The sequence below is a fragment of the Epinephelus fuscoguttatus genome, linkage group LG20 (assembly GCF_011397635.1).
Source record: "Epinephelus fuscoguttatus linkage group LG20, E.fuscoguttatus.final_Chr_v1".
Taxonomy (NCBI): domain Eukaryota; kingdom Metazoa; phylum Chordata; class Actinopteri; order Perciformes; family Serranidae; genus Epinephelus; species Epinephelus fuscoguttatus.
This window is the reverse complement of record NC_064771.1, coordinates 33,998,682-34,019,965: the sequence shown is the minus strand read 5'-3', so window position 1 is coordinate 34,019,965 and position 21,284 is coordinate 33,998,682. Positions and strand designations below refer to the sequence as shown.

Sequence of the window (21,284 nt, the reverse complement as noted above, 5' to 3'; positions counted from 1 at the left end):
TAGCTTAAGTTTGTTACCATTAGCCAGTACCATTAGCCTGACGGCGTTTTCACAAAACCTCTGGGAGCAGATGACCCAGTAGGTAGAAAATAGTAGTTAAAGTTAGCTAGTGTTGTTAGCCTGATAGTGTTTCACCAGACCTCTGACAACGGTAGACCTAGTAGTAGTAGCTAAAGTTAGCCAACATTAGCTAGTAATGTTAGCTTACGTGTTTTACAGACCTCGGGAAACAGTTGACCTAGTAGGTAGAAAACAGTTGCTAAAGTAAGCTAACATTAGCTAAAGAGAACAGGTGTGCGGGGTGTTAAATGAAGAGCGAACGCAGAGATCTTGTATGAGAGCTCTTTATTGTCTTCCTCAGCCAATCGTCTGTCACCTCCATGTTGTTGATGTCACATGACACACTTCACTTTTTACAGACAGCACCATGAGGCCACGCCTCCTGTTCACCTACCCAGAGTTCAACAGCTGTGACATCATCATTACACTGTGTGACATCATTACAAGACAGAAGATAACACCAGCGGGCAGCGTTCAAGCTTTATTCATCAAAAATAAAAACACACTTTTTGACAACAAACAGTACCAACATGGAGGACGGGAGGGGGCGGGGCCACAGGTGGAGCGGGAGGGTGGGGGGAGGGGCTACAGATGGAGGAAAGCGCCACATTCACAGTTTTCAGGTGAGCAGAGAGGGAGGACGTTCTGAATATTTAAAGGTTCAGTTCACCAAAAACATCTGATGACATCACTTCCTTTTGACCAGCTGTCAGAAAAAAACATTTATTTTAGCATCTTCCTAAATACCAAAAAACACCACTGACTGACTTCACGTTGCTGCCGTCCGTCTCTGTGTGGATGTTTTTGGGGATCTGATCTGGGACCTGTTAGCTCGTGCTCAGTGAGGGCTAAAATAAGACGAGGTGGGGGGGCGGAGGGGGGCGCTGGAAGAAAATGGCGACCCTGACGGATCTTTCTAGAAGCACTTGCGGTGGACGATGGACGGTCCCGCCTCGTCGTACTCCTGCTTACTGATCCACATCTGCTGGAAGGTGGAGAGGGACGCCAGGATGGAGCCGCCGATCCACACCGAGTACTTCCTCTCTGGGGGGGCGATGATCTGCGGAACAACGAACAATAAAGTTTAATTCAAAGGTCTGAACTTCCTGCAGTCAGTCACTGTAACAGGATGAGTCATGTGACCCTGTCTGCATGTTAACTTTATGTTCTGCGGGCTCATCCGGTTGTTCAGCTCGTTAACAGATCTTTAAGGTGCAGATGTTTCTTTGTGGACATGAAACGGAAATGATGAGTCGCTGACACCAGACGTCAACATGATGTCAGGACGACGTCAGAAAGACATCGGACTGTTACGTCAATCAGAGTTTAAATTTTGGTTGAAATGAAAATTACGTTGACGATTTTTTAATATGTCTAATGACATCTTGTCTCTTGGTATGCTTGTCTTGTATGCTGTAAAGCCCTGTGAGGCAAATTGTGACCAAATATGTTGGTGTCTCTTGGTGTCTGTTAGTGTCTGTTTGAGTCTGTTAGTGTCTGTTGGAGTCTCTTGGTGTCTGTTAGTGTCTGTTAGTGTCTGTTGGTGTCTCTTGGAGTCTGTTAGTGTCTGTTGGAGTCTCTTGGTGTCTGTTGGAGTCTGTTAGTGTCTCTTGGAGTCTGTTAGTGTCTGTTGGAGTCTCTTGGTGTCTGTTGGAGTCTGTTAGTGTCTGTTGGAGTCTGTTAGTGTCTGTTGGAGTCTGTTAGTGTCTCTTGGAGTCTGTTAGTGTCTGTTGGAGTCCATTAGTGTCTGTTGGAGTCTCTTGGTGTCTGTTAGAGTCTCTTGGTGTCTGTTGGAGTCTGTTAGTGTCAGTTGGAGTCTCTTGGTGTCTGTTGGAGTCTGTTAGTGTCTCTTGGAGTCTGTTAGTGTCTGTTGGAGTCTCTTGGTGTCTGTTTGAGTCTGTTAGTGTCTGTTGGAGTCTGTTGGAGTCTGTTAGTGTCTGTTGGAGTCTCTGGGTGTCTGTCTGAATCTGTTGGAGTCTGTTGGAGTCTGTTAGTGTCTGTTGGAGTATGTTAGTGTCTGTTGGAATCTGTTAGTGTCTGTTGGAGTATGTTAGTGTCTGTTGGAATCTGTTGGAGTCTCTGGGTGTCTGTCTGAATCTGTTGGAGTCTGTTAGTGTCTGTTGGTGTCTGTTTGAGTCTCTTGGTGTCTGTTGGAGTCTGTTAGTGTCTGTTGGAGTATGTTAGTGTCTGTTGGAATCTGTTAGTGTCTGTTGGAGTATGTTAGTGTCTGTTGGAATCTGTTTGAGTCTGTTGGAGTCTGTTGGAGTCTCTTGCTGTCTGTTGGAGTCTGTTAGTGTCTGTTGGAGTCTCTTGGTGTCTGTTGGAGTCTGTTAGTGTCTGTTGGAGTCTGTTTGAGTCTGTTGGAGTCTGTTGGAGTCTCTTGCTGTCTGTTGGAGTCTGTTAGTGTCTGTTGGTGTCTGTTTGAGTCTGTTGGAGTCTCTTGGAGTCTGTTTGAGTCTGTCGGAGTCTGTTAGTGTCTGTTGGAGTCTGTTGGAGTCTCTTGGTGTCTGTTTGAGTCTGTCGGAGTCTGTTTGAGTCTGTCGGAGTCTGTTAGTGTCTGTTGGAGTCTGTTGGAGTCTCTTGGTGTCTGTTGGAGTCTGTTAGTGTCTGTTGGAGTCTGTGGGAGTCTGTTAGTGTCTGTTGGAGTCTGTTGGAGTTTGTTGGAGTCTGTTGGAGTCTCTTGGTGTCTGTTGGAGTCTGTTTGTGTCTCTCTGTGTCCCCTGGTGTCTCTGACCTTGATCTTCATGGTGCTGGGGGCCAGGGCTGTGATCTCCTTCTGCATGCGGTCAGCGATACCCGGGTACATGGTGGTTCCTCCAGACAGGACGTTGTTGGCGTACAGATCTTTACGGATGTCGATGTCACACTTCATGATGCTGTTGTAGGTCGTCTCATGGATACCTGCCGACTCCATACCTGCAGGACGTACCAGAAGACAGTGGGTGAGACAACGTGTCCAATGGGTGAACAGACTGGTGGACAGACAGGTGAAGAGACAGACAGACAGGTGGACAGATGCCTAACCGATAAAGGACGGCTGGAACAGCGTCTCAGGGCAGCGGAACCTCTCGTTGCCGATGGTGATGACCTGTCCGTCAGGAAGCTCATAGCTCTTCTCCAGAGAGGACGAGGTCGCCGCTGTCCCCATCTCGTTCTCAAAGTCCAGAGCGACGTAACACAGCTTCTCCTTGATGTCCCGCACGATCTCCCTCTCCGCTGCGGAGACACGTCATGTTGTTACCACGGTGACAGAAACCTGCTCATGATGATGATGATGATGATGGTGATGATGTGGTACCTGTGGTGACGAAGCTGTAGCCGCGCTCCGTCAGGATCTTCATGAGGTAGTCGGTGAGGTCGCGGCCTGCCAGGTCCAACCTCATGATGGCGTGAGGGAGGGCGTAACCCTCGTAGATCGGCACGTTGTGGGTGACGCCGTCTCCAGAGTCCAGCACGATACCTGATGGACAGAGGGACAGAGAGACGGACAGACAGGTCAGTGTTTGTGTCAGAACATGTAAAAACAATAGTTACAATGATTTTAACAAAGACAATGACGTTGTGTCTGTTTGTTTACAGTTTGTCTGTGACGTTTGTCAACAGACGTCTTAAAGTGACGGCGTCTTCACAGAGAATAAACATGTCTTCAGTCTGTCGGCTCGTCTGATTCGTCCGAGGTCATATCTGTATTAATATTATTGATCAGCTGAGTTCAGGTGATCAGTGGTATTGATTTCTTTGATTGACAGATCATTTGCTCTGACTTCCTGTTTATTGTGAGGAGACGCAGTGATGAAGATGAGGGTGATGAAGAGTGTGGTCCAACCTGTGGTGCGTCCTGAGGCGTACAGAGACAGGACGGCCTGGATGGCCACGTACATGGCCGGAACATTAAAGGTCTCAAACATGATCTGAAAACAAACAAACATATCTGTCAATAATCACTTCATAGTATCAATATATCAATCAATAACACACAAATATATCTGTTGTTATTTATTTATTTATTTATTATCAATATATCAGTTATCATCAATTACTATTATTTGTTGCACTATGTTAGATATAATGTATTGTTGTACAGTGGAGTATTATGGGATGTGTGCTGCAGTATTATGGGATGAACTGTAGTATAGTGTTGCCGTACCTGTGTCATCTTCTCCCTGTTGGCTTTGGGGTTGAGCGGAGCTTCAGTCAGGAGGGTGGGATGTTCCTCTGGAGCCACTCGCAGCTCGTTATAGAAGGAGTGATGCCAGATCTGACCAATCACAGAGCAGAGGGTTACCACCTCCACCATCATTACATCATCATCATCATCATCATCATCATCATCGTCATCATCATCGACAGGTAATAATAATAATGGACAACCTTCTCCATGTCGTCCCAGTTGGTGATGATTCCGTGTTCGATGGGATATTTGAGGGTCAGAATACCTCTTTTACTCTGAGCCTCGTCCCCGACGTAACTGTCCTTCTGCCCCATACCCACCATCACTCCCTGAGGGACGGGGACAGAGACGGGGGGGACAGACACAAACACAGAGACAGGGACAGACAGACAGGTCAGTGTTGGTCTCAGCAGCATCATAAAAACAGCAGAACATTTAAAAACAGAATAAATAAAACCCTTTAAAAGATTCGGTCTTCAATCAGGTCCTCATCCAGCAGAGGGCGTGGCCTGTCCACATGACTTTGACATGAACAATCAGAGACTCCTCTGCAGCATCTGTGGACTCGTTCTGTACTGGTTGTGTCGCCAGCAGCAGCGTTAGTATTAGCATTAGCATTAGCACGTCCCCGTGTGTTACCTGGTGGCGGGGCCGGCCCACGATGGAGGGGAAGACGGCTCTGGGGGCGTCGTCCCCGGCGAACCCGGCCTTACAGAGACCGGAGCCATTATCACAGACCAGAGCGGTGCTCTCCTCGTCGTCACACATGACTGCAGGCAGGGGGCGCTGTGGGCGGGCAACGACACGACAACGACGCTAAAGAGTCACACTGAGAGACAGAGACACAGAGAGACAGAAGGGGGGGGGGGTTATTGATTATTGATGAAGACAAAAGGAGGACACGGAGAGGTGACTGGTTTCACTGGTTTAACTTGCAGACAGAGATGAGGGCAACAACAACCCACAGTTCACTCTGAGACAGTTTTCTTCTTCTCCTCCATCTGACAGGTTTTTACTGCTCCACACTGATAAACTGATTATTGATAATATGATCAATAATCAATGATCACAGATTCATCTACAAGCAGGACGTCTCACAGGTCCACTCGAGACTCGAGTCTCATGACTTGGATTTGAGTTAGAATCAAGTCACACATTTTAAGACTTTGGACTCAACATGGACTTTAACCCTGATGACCAGAGTTCCTACGGTCATGGAAATTTCACAACCTCTTTTTCCAGGCCTGGAAGAGTCATTCAAAGTTTTGGAAAAGTCCTGGAGGGTTACCGTCCATGTGATGTCGCATAACTGCATATGAATGAATTACTGTATTCTGTTTAATAAAGTTTGAATCTGAAACATTTGAAAAACGCCGGGCAGGAAGAAAAAAAGTCTTCAAACCTGAAAAAGTCCTGAAAAAGTTTTGTCCGTGAGTGTGTGTGAACCCTGAACGACTCGTGACCTGACCTGGACCTGAGCCTGTTAAAAGTCTGTTGTTTATAAAGTGTGATATGGATCAGGCTATTTCCTGAGTCCAACAAGTCGTAACGAACCGTCCTGTCTGAACCAGTCTGACAGCAGAAATAAAATGTAAATGGCTGTATTTTGCTTTTATGTTACCGCAGATTTTGAAAGAAATCATGAGACGTTTTTATCTTTCATTTTTTTTCTTCAAAAATCTTTAAAAATTTTGTCAATTTATTCTTTGATAATATTTATGGATGTTTTCTTTAAAGAAAACCTCTGGGTTTGAACATGTTTTTAAAAAATCACCGAAATGACCATTTATCACAGCCAGAAGTTAAAAAAAATAAAAACATAAATTATTTATTCCAACAGTCCTTGGACGCATCGTGTGTGACAGAAAAAAATACAAATCTTAAAATAAAAAAAAATGTTGAAAATAAACAGTTTATATGACAGGAGTGAAAAACTGAGATTTTTTTTTAACTTTTAACTTTCAAAAATCTAAAAACTGATTCACGGTGGAGGGAGGGTCCTGGACCGCAGCCCCTCTCCCCCTCCTGTGATAAATAGGGAACAGTCCCTGAGTGCTGCTGCTCTCAGGTCAGTTTGGTTTTAATACTTTTGTTCTACAACTTTTAAAAGCAGGACTTTTATTCTGAAACACAGCATGTCTGCGCTGCAGCCCCGTCCACAAACTTTTGTCCACATGCTGTGAGAGTGTTTGATCAGTTATGAGGTTGCATGTGTTAAAAACATGTAAGTCCTGCTGCAGAGAAAAAAAAAACCATCTGATCCTGTAAATCACCAAAATTGGACTTGTGAGGTTTTCACGTGACGGCAGTGACATCACCCCCCACCCTCAACCCTCCCTCGCCCACCCCACCCCTGCAGTGACTGAATGAAAACTTCCTAATTCGGTCATGAAGCAGAAACCTGCCTGTGTTTGGTATGCTCACTCGCCCCCTCTCTCTCTCTCTGTTCACTCTGCCTCGCTCGCCCTCTCTCTCTCTCCCTCTGTCTCTCTGTCTGTCCCTCAGTGAGACAGACAGAGAGACAGAGAGAAAGACAGACAGACAGACGGACGTGTCTTCAGTCCATATTTAGTCACATTTGAGAATCAAATATTTATCTGATCTGTGGGTTCAGTGTGCCCTCAGCATCGTCTGACAGGAAACTACTTTACCTTACAGACACACAGACAGACAGGAGGACAGATAGAGAGAGAGGTAGACAGAGAGGTCTGCAAGAATAAAACACTACAACAATCAGATGATAAAGTAAAGTAGTTATTTAAAGTCTGCAGAGTAAAAATGAAATAAAATAAAAAGCAATCATCAGGATAAAACGACGTAAAACCTGAGATTAAGTTTAGACTGAGACGTTCCTCCAGATTAAAACAACACGTCTTTAATTTAATGTTTAAAACGTGTCACGTTCAGCTGGATTTTTATTTTTATTCTCATCATTTAAAACTCAAACCAACAACATGTCCGTCTGTCGGTCTACACTGTCTCACTTCCTGTTTCCTTCAGAGACCTCTCTCTCTGTCACCGACATGTTTTACAGATGTTTTATATCAATAACAACAAACTGTTCAGTCAAAGCAAACACTGAACACAACAGCTGATTTTACAGAGTCACAACGACGTCATCATGTCACTTCAGTGTGTGATGTCAGGCAGCATGATGACATCACTGAATCAAAAGAGGCGTGACATGTAACACGCCAGTGTCGGCCTCTAGCGTGACATATAACATACGTGTCAGCAGCTCTTTATAAACAATAACAATGACATCACATGTCAATAACAATCATGTAGCATCCCGGTTATATGGCGGCTGATATCGTCCTCTGCTCGGAGGGTAAGGAGCTCCTGGACCTCATTGTTAGAGTTAGCTGCTAACTGCTAACAGCTAACTGCAAACAGATAACAGATAACTGCTAACAGCTAACAGTTGGAATGAATAATATTGGATATTTTGCCCATCTATAACAACTCATTTGATCGATAATCAATATCAATATATCTTAATAATATATATTTTTATATTTTATATTTTTTTTTAAAGTGGAGACAACTCTGTCCTCTCATCCTGTGATCATGTCCTTTTCTACAGCACAGCAAGGCGGAGTAACAGCGTGATATTCCTGCCTTGAACAGGAAGTGTAAATGTGACAAACAGCTGCAGGAAGTTTGTGTAAAACCAGTGATTTGAATGAATTCTGAGTGGATGATTTCCTGTGAATATTTAATCATAGAGGAGTTTATCTGATAGGTTTAGTAACTGTTTGTATGACTCCCCACCTGTATTACATATTTATTATTTATTATCAATCAACCATAGTTTGTCTGACATATTTAGTGTTTCTCCGTCCTGACGTTGAGCCGTCGTTCTGTGAGCTCTGTGGTTGTTTCCTGTTGTGAAGCAGCACGAGGCTGTTTGTAACAAACTGAAGCTCAGTGAATGTAACTCGTGTTCAAGTCGTCACTGTGCTCTCATAGTTCATATCTTTAATAATGATCTAAACTTTTAAAATAACTATTTAATTCAGTTTTCTTCCTCTTTCTTTAACCCTTTAAAGGGCCAGTTCAGATGTTTTAAAGTGGGGCTGTGTGAGGTGCTGATCCACAGTCAGCAGGGTGGAGCCTGACGTTAAAGCTCAGTGATGCGCTGAGTGGGCGGAGTCAGCAACAAAATGTGTTTTAGACACCTTAAAAAATATTAGTTTAAATGTACGATCTACTGAGAGTATTTTCACTGCTTCACCTTCATGTCCATCAGCCTGTTCTGACTGGGAAGCTTCAGTTCTCCATCTGTGCTCCCGTCACAGTCACCAGACTCCATTAACAAAATCAGTGATTTAACATCAGTGAACACGGAGCTGCTGGTCTACTGCTGCCTCCACCAGTCTGTGTGTTTGTGTTACTGTGTGACTTTGGTGAATCTGAATTAACCCTTTAACACACCAAAGAACCACAGTAACACAAACACACTAACTGGTGGAGGCAGCAGTAGACCAGCAGCTCCTGTGTTCACTGATGTTAAATCACTGGTTTTATCAATGGAGTCTGGCTGCTAAGAGAGCGATGTAACGGCTTCTCTCTCCTGTTGTCTGACGCTCAGTTAAAGCTGTGAAATTAATAGAAATACAGTGTACATTTAAACTGATATAAAATACATTTTGTTTCTGACCCCGCCCACAGCAGGACGTCACTCAGCTGTAATGTCAGACGCCAGCTGCTGAATGACGTCTGCTGTAGGTAACACACAACCTCACGTTAAAAGAACCTGAACTGTCCCTTTAAAATCAAAAAGTTCTCGTGACCCCCGTGAAGATTCGGTGAGCCCTGGTGGGGGTCAGGACCCTCTGGTTGGGAACCAGCAGGACGGTGTGTGTTGATGGTGATGGACAAATGCTTGGATCACTGATGTGTTTTTATCGACGATGAATCAGAAAATATTAGTCTGTTTATACTGAGACTGAATCTGACAGGAAGTAAAACTGATGTTAAAATAAACCAAATAGTGTTGAGCAGAGGACGGAGCGCCCCCCGCTGGTCACATGATCAACAGCAGACTGGTACAAAGTTTATTAAAGCAGACTGATGACATTATTTAATCTGTAAATTAAAGGGTTTCTAATCCTGTTTTTGTGACATCAGTAGGTATTGATATATTGATATCAACAGTAATGATGTCATCAATAACAGAGTGAGATCAACACTTTGATATTTCAGGAGAACCAAACAATGAAACTCAAGAGTCACATTCAAGCTTTAAATCATCAGTTTACTCCAGCCTCTGATGAAGACCATGACAAGTAGTCGAAAGCTTCTCAAAGGCAGATTTTATTTTATTTCATTCTATTTTATTTTATTTTGTCATTAATCTTTAAACTTAAATCAAACTGTTCCTCTGGGCTCCCGTAGTTTAGATTTAGGTTTAACTTTTAGCTTCTGTCTTTAAATCTCAGATGTTTGAAAGGAGAAACTGATTACAGATGAATCTATGAGTGCCTGCCAGTCGAGACTCAGGGAGTAACAGTTTTAAAGAAGAGCGACGAAAGCTTCAACTCAGCACCGAGAGACTGAAACCAAACGCACCTCAACACCTGTCAACCAAACCTCATTCAGAAAATCACACACTTTAACACTTGCTCACAGAAAACACACAAACTGGCCCTCAGACATCAGCAGCTCATCAAGAGGAAGTGAGCATGTTTCTGTTTCCTGTTTCAGGTTCTTTCAACAGAACAACTCAAGCAGGAACCTCCTCACCAACATGTTGAAACTCAGCAGAAACCTCCTCACCAACATACTCAGGCTCAGCAGGAACAACAGGAACCTCCTCACCAACAAACTAAGGCTCAGCAGGAACCTCCTCACCAACATACTGAGACTCAGTAAATACTAACACTAAAAACAGTGGAAACATAAATGGAGTCTGGTGTTGGATTCTGTCTCAGTTCAGCAGGTGCAACATGAAGGAGAGGAGGAGGAGGACGAGGAAGAGGAGGCGAAAAGAGAGACAGATGTGACGAAGAGGAGAGAAGGTGGAGGAGCAGAGGAGATAAAGAAGGAGAAGAAAGGAGAAACAGACCTGGGGAGGAGACGGAAGGGAGGAAAGGAAGGAGGTGTGGCACGGTGGAAAAGATGGAGGAGAATGTTTCAACAGTTAAACAGAGAGGAGAGGACGATGGAGGTGAAGACAACTGTCTTTAGGTCCACTGTGAGGAGAGGAGGTGAAAGAGGAGGCGAAAGAGGAGTTGAGGGAGGAGGTGAGCAGTGCAGGCAGGGTGCAGCTTTTATCAGTTCTGTCTACATTTACATGAAGATGAGGAGAGGAGGAGGAGGAGATGAAGGAGGAGAGTTTTCCTCTGTAAAACTGAGAGAAGAGGAGCAGGGAAGAAAGGAGGAGGGATGTGAGAGGAGGTGAAAGGTGTAGGAGCAGACGATCAGAGACGAGGAAGAAGTCAAGAAGATGAAAAGAGGAGAACCAAAATGAGAGGAGGTGAAACGTGATGACAGAGGAGGTGAAAGGTTCAGGAGCAGATCAGATATGTTGCAGGTTTAAGTTCTTTCACATCAACACTCAGAGAAAAGGAGGTGAAGACATGAAGGAGGAGCACCTGAGTAAATATAGAGGAAGACGGAGGAGGAAGAGGAGAAATCTTTTACCAGTCTGCAGTGTAATGACAGGAGAGCAGGAGGTGAAGAGGATGCAAGGTGGTGGAGGAGCAGATAAGATCAAAGAGGAAACCAGAGGAGGTGAAAGAGGAGGGGATGAAGCTTTTAGGGCTGGGGAGGAGAGTGGTAGAGGAAAATTAAAGAAGAAAAAGCAGGAGGTGACAAGGAGGTAACAGGTGATTTAGGAGAGGAAAGAAAATAAGACATGATGCAAGGAGAGGAGAGGAGGAGGTGATGGAGGAGGTGAAGCAGGATGAGCAGAGAGGATGATGGAGAGGAGACAGAGGAAGATATTTTACAACTTTTGCCAGTTTTGTCACATTTACAGTGAGAACAGAGGAAAGGAGGAGAAGGAGTTGCAGCAGGAGGTGATGGAAGAGGTGATGGAGGAGGTGATGGAGGAGGTCTTACCGTGGCAGTGCAGGGCCTGCTGGGACGTGGGGGGGGACAGGACAGAAGTGAGAGTCTGAACGGCTCTGACTGAGTTTATTAACCCTCCACCTCCTCCATCCATCCCTTCATCCCAAACATGGCCGGGCCTCCTCCCTCTGTCCCTCCTCCTCCTCCTCCTCCCTCCCTCCTCATCCCTCTCTCCATCGCTTGAGTCCTTATAGGGCAGGCCCTGAGGGAGGCAGCCAATCAGACGGCTCACGGCGCCGTCAGACTTTCTCCCATCATTCAGTGCATTCCTCCGAGAGAATTCATATTTACACTTCACTCTGTATCTGTATCTGACAGGAAGTACTGAAGTAATCTATTACTGTAACAGTACTCAGATCACACAGTAAAAGTAATCTGTTACTGCAACAGTGAAACTCAGTCAGATGTAGTTACATATTAAAGTGGTGATGATGATGATGATGACGATGATGATGATGGGTGTGACTCTGTGGTCATGTCCAAACTAAATAAACTGATGTTTGAATCTGTCCAGTGACTGAAGCTGTCAGAGACACGAAGGACAAAGAGGAAGTCTGTTGGGTGGACAGACAGACAAATGGACAGATGGACGGATGGACAGACGGACAGTGGCAGGCAGACAGTGTGTCTTAGTTAAAGGTCAGACAGTGTTTGGTGACAGTGTCTCACACCTCAGCCATCCCTGTAATGTCCTTATGTCTCCGTCCCCTCAGTCGTCCTCACAGCACTGAGACATGTTAAAGTCCAGGTCACTCAAACATAAACATGTTCTAAGTTCATCACGCCACAGGAGAACGTGTGTTTAACCACGAGGCAACTTTGAATGATTAAAAACATCGTCAGGTTTCATGTTATTACATTTCAATATCATGAAAAAATGAGCAGTGTTTCTGCTCTGGAACGCTGGCGACGTGTCCACAGAGGGAGGTGATGTAATGATCGAGCCACCGCAAAGTGACAGACAGTGACAGTCATTACACGCTAACTCAAGCTAACCTAGTAGCAAAAAGCATGCACACCCCAAGCTGAAGAACAACAAAGTGGCGGCAAAGCAAGAACTCTCCTTATCTGCTAACTCAGTAGCACAAAGCTCACACGTTAGCATAAGAACTAGAGAGCAGCTATGGAGCGACAGACTCTCGTTAGCAGCTAACAACAGCTAACTTTAGCACAAAGCTGACACGTTAGCATAAGAACTGGAGAGCTGCTATGGAGCGACAGACTCTCGTTAGCAGCTAACAACAGCTAACTTTAGCACAAAGCTCACACGTTAGCATAAGAACTAGAGAGCTGCTATGGAGCGACAGACTCTCGTTAGCAGCTAACAACAGCTAACTTTAGCACAAAGCTCACACGTTAGCATAAGAACTAGAGAGCTGCTATGGAGCGACAGACTCTCGTTAGCAGCTAACAACAGCTAACTTTAGCACAAAGCTGACACGTTAGCATAAGAACTAGAGAGCTGCTATGGAGTGACAGACTCTCGTTAGCAGCTAACAACAGCTAACTTTAGCACAAAGCTGACACGTTAGCATAAGAACTAGAGAGCTGCTATGGAGTGACAGACTCTCGTTAGCAGCTAACAACAGCTAACTTTAGCACAAAGCTGACACGTTAGCATAAGAACTAGAGAGCTGCTATGTAGCGACAGACTCTCGTTAGCAGCTAACTCAGTAACAAAAGTCTATGGTTGCACATCACACACCCTCTGAACGAAAGAACAAGCTGTTGCGGCTCTAGCCTCTCGTTAGCAGCTAACAACAGCTAACTTTAGCACAAAGCTCACACATTAGCATAAGAACTAGAGAGCTGCTATGTAGTGACAGATTCTCGTTAGCAGCTAACAACAGCTAACTTTAGCACAAAGCTCACACGTTAGCATAAGAACTAGAGAGCTGCTATGTAGCGACAGACTCTCGTTAGCAGCTAACAACAGCTAACTTTAGCACAAAGCTGACACGTTAGCATAAGAACTAGAGAGCTGCTATGGAGCGACAGACTCTCGTTAGCAGCTAACAACAGCTAACTTTAGCACCAAGCTCACACGTTAGCATAAGAACTAGAGAGCTGCTATGTAGCGACAGACTCTCGTTAGCAGCTAACTCAGTAAAAATATTCTATGGTTGCAAATCACACCCTCTGAGCAGAAAGAACAAGCTGTTGCGGCTCTGGCTCTCGTTAGCAGCTAACAACAGCTAACTTTAGCACAAAGCTCACACGTTAGCATAAGAACTAGAGAGCTGCTATGTAGTGACAGATTCTCGTTAGCAGCTAACAACAGCTAACTTTAGCACAAAGCTCACACGTTAGCATAAGAACTAGCTGCTATGTATGATTAAATAACTGTGACATTTAACAGAAGTAATGTAGTATTTATACAGAAGAGGAGAGAAATTATTTTAAGGACGACTCCTGTGCATCATCCAACAGACTTTTAGGTTCAGGTCCACACAACTCACAGTCTGTTCACGTGTTTTATTTTCTAACATGTTTAATGTGAAATCACTGATTTTAAGATAGCCGACTTTACAGAGTTTTAAAGAGTTTTCTGTAGATTCAGAGGTTTTAAAAAGACAATAACATACAGTGTATAAAACAGCATCAGGGTCAGATTTTCTGTTGTTCCCTGAGGTCCAGGTTCTGCTGTGATGGAGCTGATATGAGACTGACCTCAGCTTCACCACTCCTGCAGCAGCTACACTCACTCCACTGTTTCCCCTGTTAGAGCTACAGAGATCTGATGCTATGCTAACTGTTTGTAGCAAATTGACTGAGCTAACTGTTACTGTAACTTTAAATAATGTGGATCTGACCTCTGTAACATTGAAATCATAAGATGAAGGTGCAGCAACAAGGTCGCTAACACCTGCAGCTAAACAATTCTGTGTCTAATTAAAACATTTCTGTGCTAATGTTACTTTGAAGGGATGCTGATATTACAGTTGCTATGCTAACGTTACTTTTGTTATGCGGACATTACTTTTTTCTATGTTAACATTACTTTTTTCTATGTTAACGTTACTTTTGTTATGCGGACGTTACTTTTTTCTATGTTAACATTATTTTTTTCTATGTTAACGTTACTTTTGTTATGCGGACATTACTTTTTTCTATGCTAACGTTACTTTTGTTACGCTAAAATTACTTTTTCTATGCTAAAGTTACCATTGTTATGCTAACATTACTTTTTGTCTATGCTAATGTTACTTTTGCTATGCTAACATTACGTTCTTCTATGCTAACATTATTTCTGTTATGCTAACATTACTTTTTCAATGCTAACATTATTTTTATTATGCCAATGTTAGTTTTATTAACTGATGTTTTCTGCTAAGCAGGTGATGTCCTCTCAGCAGGTGATGTCCTCTCAGCAGGTGACGTCTCCTCAGCAGGTGATGTCCTCTCAGCAGGTGATGTCCTCTCAGCAGGTGACGTCTCCTCAGCAGGTGATGTCCTCTCAGCAGGTGACGTCTCCTCAGCAGGTGGTGTCCCCTCAACAGGGGATGTCCTCGGTGTCCTCAGACAGGATCATTGTGTGGTCAGACCTGGCTGTGGACGTTGTATCAGTGCAGCTGACTCAGAGACATGTTTGAATCCTCAGGAGTGGACAGGGTGTCCATTCTCAGCTGTGTCCGCCCTCCTTCACACTGTCACTGTTACTGATTTACTCTCATTACCAACACTCACTGTAAACACATGGAGACAGATCCTGTTACACACAGCGCCCACCTGTCCTCAGCTGGTCCAACTGATCCACCACAACTCTGTCTGTCCTCAGAGACACAGCCAATAAGAGCCCTGACTCTGACCGGTCAGTCAATTACTACGGCTGCTCAGATCTACATCACACAGACACACACACACACACACACACACACACACACACACACAAATTTATAAAATCACACTTTGATAACTGTATCAATCTGTTAAAAAGGTCTGATGATCATTAACCACCTCCGTCTGTCTTGCATCACACACACACACACACACACACACACACACACACACACACACACACACACACACAAATTTATAAAATCACACTTTCATAACTGTATCAATCTGTTAAAAAGGTCTGATGATCATTAACCACCTCCGTCTGTCTTGTCTGGCTCACCTCCTCATATGGCAGTGTAGCATGTTCACACACACACACACACACACACACACACAGACATGTATACACTTAAGCGACGTGCCAAAACAGTGACATCATCAGTTTACATGATGTACACTACAATCCCCTTCTGAGGACAGATCCCAGACCGTCTTGAGCACACACACACACACACACACACACACACACACACACACACACACACACACACACACTGTGGTTGGACTCATCCCCATGTTAGGACGACAGCAGATCCTGAAGCTTTAACGTGACGTCTGGACATTAAAGGAGCACTCTGCTGTTTTTCTGCCTCCTCCATCTTAGCTTAGTCAATCAATCAATCAATCAATCAATCAATCAATTTTATTAATAAAGCCCAATATCACAAATAACAACTTTCCTCAGAGGCTTTACAGCATATGACATCCCTCTGTCCTTATGACCCTCACAGTTGATCAGAAAAAAAATGAAGAAAAAACCTCAGGAAGAGTAACTGAGGAGGGATCCCTCTTCCAGGTCGGACAGACGTGCAATAGATGTCGTACAGAACAGATCAACATGATAAATGTACAGTAATCCGTATGACACAATGAGACATAAAGAGAGACAGAGAGAGATGCAGGACATGCAGTAATGATAATAGCTTACAACAAAATTAATTTAAATAGTAATATTATAATAATTACAGCTATTGTGGTACAACATGTTGTAGGTATATGATAGTATACATATGTGAAAATAATAATCATATGTGTATGTTAACCTGCGAGACAGTGGAGCACAAAGGCTCTGGTGAAGAAGCCAAGTGACATGCAGTAGAGCCGAGTTAGCGAGATGCAGTAACAGGACATGAGTGTTAGCAAAGGAGAGAAAGAGAGAGAAGGAGAGATGGTGCTCAGTGTATTATAGGGGGGTCCTCCGCTCTGGCAGACTAGGCCTAAGTCATCCTAACTAGGGGCTGGTACAGGGCAAGCCTGAGCCAGCCCTAACTATAAGCTTTATCAAAGAGGAAAGTCTTAAGTCTAGTCTTAAATGTGGAGACGGTGTCTGCCTCCCGGACCGTAACAGGAAGATGATTCCACAGGAGAGGAGCCTGATAGCTAAAGGCTCTGGCTCCTGATCTACTTTTGGAGACTTTAGGGACCACGAGTAACCCTGCGTTCTCAGAGCGCAGAGTTCTGGTGGGATAATAAGGCACTATGAGCTCTCTAAGATATGACGGAGCTTGACCATTTAGAGCTTTATAAGTTAACAGTAGGATTTTAAATTCAATTCTGGATTTTACAGGGAGCCAGTGCAGAGAAGCTAAAACAGGACAAATGTGATCTTGTTTCTTAGTTCCTGTTAGTACACGTGCTGCTGCATTCTGAATTAGCCTTTAAAGACTTACTAGAGCTAGGGAATTACAGTAATCCAGCCTTCAGGTAACAAAAGCATGGACCAATTTTCTGCATCTTTTTTGGTCAGGATAGGCCTAATTTTCACAATATTACGCAGATGAAAAAACGCAGTCCGTGAGGTTTGTTTCAAATGGGGGTTAAAAGACAAATTTTAGTCAAATGTTACTCCGAGGTTTCTTACAGTAGTGCTAGAGGCCAGAGCAATGCCATCAAGAGAAACTATGTCATCAGATAAAGAGTCTCTGAGTTGTTTTGGGCCAAGAACAATAACTTCAGTTTTGTCTGAATTTAACATCAGGAAATTGGTGCTCATCCAAGTTTTTATGTCTTGAGGCATTTTTGAAGTTTAGTTATTTGATCTGTTTCTTCTGGCTTTATTGATAAATACCACTGGGTATCATCCGCATAACAATGGAAATTTATAGAGTGATTTCTAATGATGTTGCCTAAAGGAAGCATATATAGAGTAAATAGGATTGGTCTAAGCACAGAACCTTGCGGCACTCCAACTAAACTTTAGTACGTAAGGATGATTCATTATGAACGTCAACAAACTGAAAACGATCAGATAAATAAGATTTAAACCAGCTTAGTGCAGAACCTTTTAGACCAATTAAGTGTTCCAGTCTCTTCAGTAGAATTTGATGGTCAATTGTGTCAAACACTGCACTAAGATCTAATAAAACAAGTACAGAGACAAGTCCTTTGTCCGAAGCAATCAGAAGGTCATTTGTAATTTTAACTAGTGCTGTCTCAGTGCTATGATGCACTCTAAATCCTGACTGAAATTCCTCAATTAAATTATTAGCATGGAGAAAATCACACAGCTGGTCTGCGACTACTTTCTCAAGGATCTTTGACATAAAGGGAAGATTAGATATTGGTCTATAGTTGGCTAACACCTCTGGATCCAGGGTGGGCTTTTTTAGTAGAAGTTTAATTACAGCTACCTTAAAAGACTGTGGCACATAGCCTGTTAATAAGAATAACTGATCATATCTAATATATGAGTGTTAACTAAAGGAAAGACCTCCTTAAGTAGCCTAGTTGGGATGGGGTCTAAGAGACACGTTGATGATTTAGATGAAGAAATTACTGAGGTTAGTTATTGAAGAGAAATCAGGAAGAAGCAATCTAAATATATATTAGGTTTTACAGCTGTGTTTGAGGTTAGATAGGTACTATCTGAGGACAGGAGGTCATGAATTTTGCCTCTAATAGTTAGAATTTTGTCATTAAAAAAGCTCATAAAATCATTACTGCTAAGGGCTAAAGGAATACAAGGCTCAATAGAGCTGTGACTTTCTGTCAGCCTGGCTACAGTGCTGAAGAGTGTGTTACCATGCTGACATTAGCTGATGAGTCCAGCTGAGGCTGATGGGAAAATCTGTAGTTCTGCAGGGATGATATTTTTCTGTAACATCAGTCACATGACTTAACGTCACCACCACAACCAGGCTGTGAAGTCACTTGTTTGCAGCTGTCCTTTTTCAGACACATAAAGCTGTAAACTGACAGTGGGCTAGTTACTGACGTCTCTTCACCTGGTGTTAACCACAGACCTTATTTCACACATCTAAACTTCAAGACCAGGGAACAGGACGTGCTAACATGCTAACATGCTAACTCATTCCTGCAGAGCTGTATTTGGTCAAAACCATAAAATGTGTCCGAAAGTATAGGACATGTGTTTTTATCTCAGGTTTGTCGTGAAATCAAACCTGATTTACACCTGATTTATTAGAAAACTGATATTTTCCTTTTTTCTCCAACAGGACAAGTTCAACCTCGACAGTTCTTCTGATGGTGAGTCATAATGTTTATTGTTGTTGTTTATTCTTTATGTTATTTATGCTTCATGATGCAGGAGACGCCCCCTTTGAATCTGCCTATGTGTGAATGATGTTGGTCATGATGTCAGGAGGCTCGTTGATGTGGCCGCTGGGTTAGGCTAACATTAGCTACGCTAGCTTAGATATAACATTACGTAAAGTTATAAACGTTTCCTGTTGTTGTTGTTGTTGTCGTCTGACAGCCTGCTGGAGACGGTGTTGGAGCTCAGATCTAATGTGAATTTAAGATTTACGTATTTTGTGTGGTTTGTTAACTGGACATTAAATATAACGTCAGTCAGGTTCATGCAGCTCCTCACTCTCACCGCTGTCATCCAAATATTCTCACTCACTGTTTGTACATTTCCCAAAGCAACACAAAAAAAGTTTGTATATATCCTACGTATGTTAAAATTGTTGATATTGTTTATAGTTTCAGAGCAAGCATTAATTTTATGTAGAGAGCGCAAGAGCAGAATTTAATTTATTTTACTCTCCTGTTATTTTTCAGCTCCTTTATTTTCCTGATTTTGGTCTCTGCGCTCACTGAATCTTTAGGAAAAAAAAATTGTAGCAAAACAATTAAATATTTGAAATAAACCTCGTGACGTGAGCCTCTGTAAACTTCAGACTAAAAGACTGCAGCTGGTTTAAAGAGAGAAGGTTTGAGTGTGAAGTCAGAAGTGAGATAAACTTTATTTGTCTCCGCTGAATATCTGCAGTCCGTCTGCTGGCTGAAGATCAGCTCCTCATTTTCTAGTTTCCTGTCACACATTCAGCTGAAACATTACAGAGCAGCCATCTCCTTAAAAAGACAAACAGCAGGGAGGAGATCTGGAGGAGGCACGGGAGGAGGAGAAGAAGGAGAAGAAGGAGGAGGAGAAGAAAAAGGAGAGGAGGAAGAAGAAGAATGTTTGCTGAATGTTTTGAATGTCTGGAGGTCGTTTGTCTCTTCATCTGAAGGACGTCAGAAAAGCTCCTTCTATGGTGTTTGTGAGAGGGAATTCTGGGAAATGTAGGAAACGTCTGACTGAAGCAGGAGTTGAATTAAAACATGATGATGGCGCCTATTCATCCAGTGGAGTCACTCACCTGGAGCATACACCAAACAAAAGTTTCTATCCTTCAGGTTTATGTGCTCTGTGCACCTCACTGAATATGTGCAGTAGTGTTTCTCCTGCTGGCCCCGCCCACATGTTCCAGCTCGGCTCATAGACTTTACATTGTGATGATGCCATGCAAATATTCTAGCCTAGTGGCAAGCCAAGTTGCGAACTTGAACATAAACTTTGCACAGGAGCAGCACACTGACGACGTCAGAAAGGCTGTGATGTTGATTCAGGAGCGTGATCCACTGGGCTAAATGATGACAAGGACAGTGACACCACAGCTGAGCTCTGAGGCTGCTGATTGGCTCCTTGTAAAGCTTCATTAGTGACGTCATAACTCATCTAAAGAGAATTAAAGGTACTTTTATTTTCTATGACTGTGGTCGACTGCTGCAGTAAACTGTCATGGTACAGTGTTCTATAGTAGCTGCATGGTTAAGTCAGCAGTACGCCAGCAGTCCTCGTCCTGTCCTGTGGTTTTATTTTATTTTTTTTTGGGACATTTTCTCAGACAGTTTGAATATAAAACTGATTCATTGATAAAAAGTCAAAACTGCAACTCCCAGGATGCTTTTCACTGACAGACGTCCAATCACAGAGGCTGAACTGAAGCTAAAGATGAGACTCTGTGGAGACAGGTCAGTGTTACTGTCAGTGCTGTGTGTGGCGGCGGTCACTGAGGCTGATGGGTATCGTAGTACTCAGAGCCGTCCTGCAGCAGGCTGACGGAGGAATGTGTCAGGATGGAGAGCTCCACATAATGACTGCAACATTAGTCTCCAGCAGACTCCACTCAGCTTCTCCTTAAAAGGAGACTTTACTACGAGGAAAAGAAAACTTCCTGCAGTAGAGGCTCCGCCCACTTTACTCCAGCAGCAGCAGTGTGAGAGCGGCGAGGCAGAGACCACAGAGTAAGAGGAGATTCAACAGAACATAAAACAACAGACAGCAGTGAGAGCTGTCTGTGTCTGTAGCTTTAAGTCCAAAAAAGGAAGCTGGTCAGTAAATAAGAGGAGCCTCCTCCTCCTCCTCCTCCTCCTCCTCGTTTCATGTAAGGAGAGGAAACACAGTGGGTGTGGTCTGGTGTTTGAGTAGAAAGTGTGTGAGTGCTCATACAGTCTGTGTACAGTCGTCTCCTCTGTCCTTCACTATGTCCTTGTTTAGTTGTACAGTGTTCATCTCCTCCTCCACCCTCCTCCACCCTCTGTCCTTCATAGCTTCATACCTCTCTCACTGCTTCTGCTCTGCACTCATCACGCATCAGTATGAACGCACCAACACAAACTCGTCAATCACACATGTGTGATACACATTATAATCTCGTCCACAGAGTCTCAGACGGCTCTGAATCATCTCTGATGTCTCAGGATGGGGACACACACATGTTCTTTAGTTTAAAACATGGAGGACAAAACTCTGTCCAACACTTCAGAGAGACAAAGCTCTGTCTGAGGAACAGCTGTAAGAACAGCCACTAAACAAACCATTAGCTTAGCATCAAAACCTGCAGCAGGT

General features: G+C 43.6%; 1 protein-coding gene across 1 annotated transcript; it reads right to left on the bottom strand.

Moving 5' to 3' along the window:
• Positions 1 to 328: 328 nt before the first annotated feature.
• acta2 (actin alpha 2, smooth muscle) lies at positions 329 to 11,431 on the bottom strand. The gene is made up of 9 exons (XM_049562737.1): positions 11,300 to 11,431; positions 4,871 to 5,060; positions 4,432 to 4,560; positions 4,208 to 4,318; positions 3,887 to 3,971; positions 3,359 to 3,520; positions 3,085 to 3,276; positions 2,795 to 2,976; positions 329 to 1,120 (listed from the first exon to the last, which is right to left on the bottom strand). The coding sequence occupies exons 2-9, from the start codon at positions 4,997 to 4,999 to the stop codon at positions 977 to 979; spliced, it is 1,134 nt and encodes a 377-aa protein (XP_049418694.1). The 5' UTR covers positions 5,000 to 5,060; positions 11,300 to 11,431; the 3' UTR covers positions 329 to 976.
• Between the last annotated feature and the right edge of the window lie 9,853 nt (positions 11,432 to 21,284).

Coding starts and splice junctions, on each gene's coding strand:
- acta2 (XM_049562737.1), bottom strand. CDS start 4,999: ATGTGTGACGACGAGGAGAGCACCGCTCTGGTCTGTGATAATGGCTCC. Junction 3,972..4,207: donor ACAGGGAGAAGATGACACAG/GTACGGCAACAC, acceptor GTTTGTTTTCAG/ATCATGTTTGAGACCTTTAA. Junction 3,277..3,358: donor CTACAGCTTCGTCACCACAG/GTACCACATCAT, acceptor GTGTCTCCGCAG/CGGAGAGGGAGATCGTGCGG.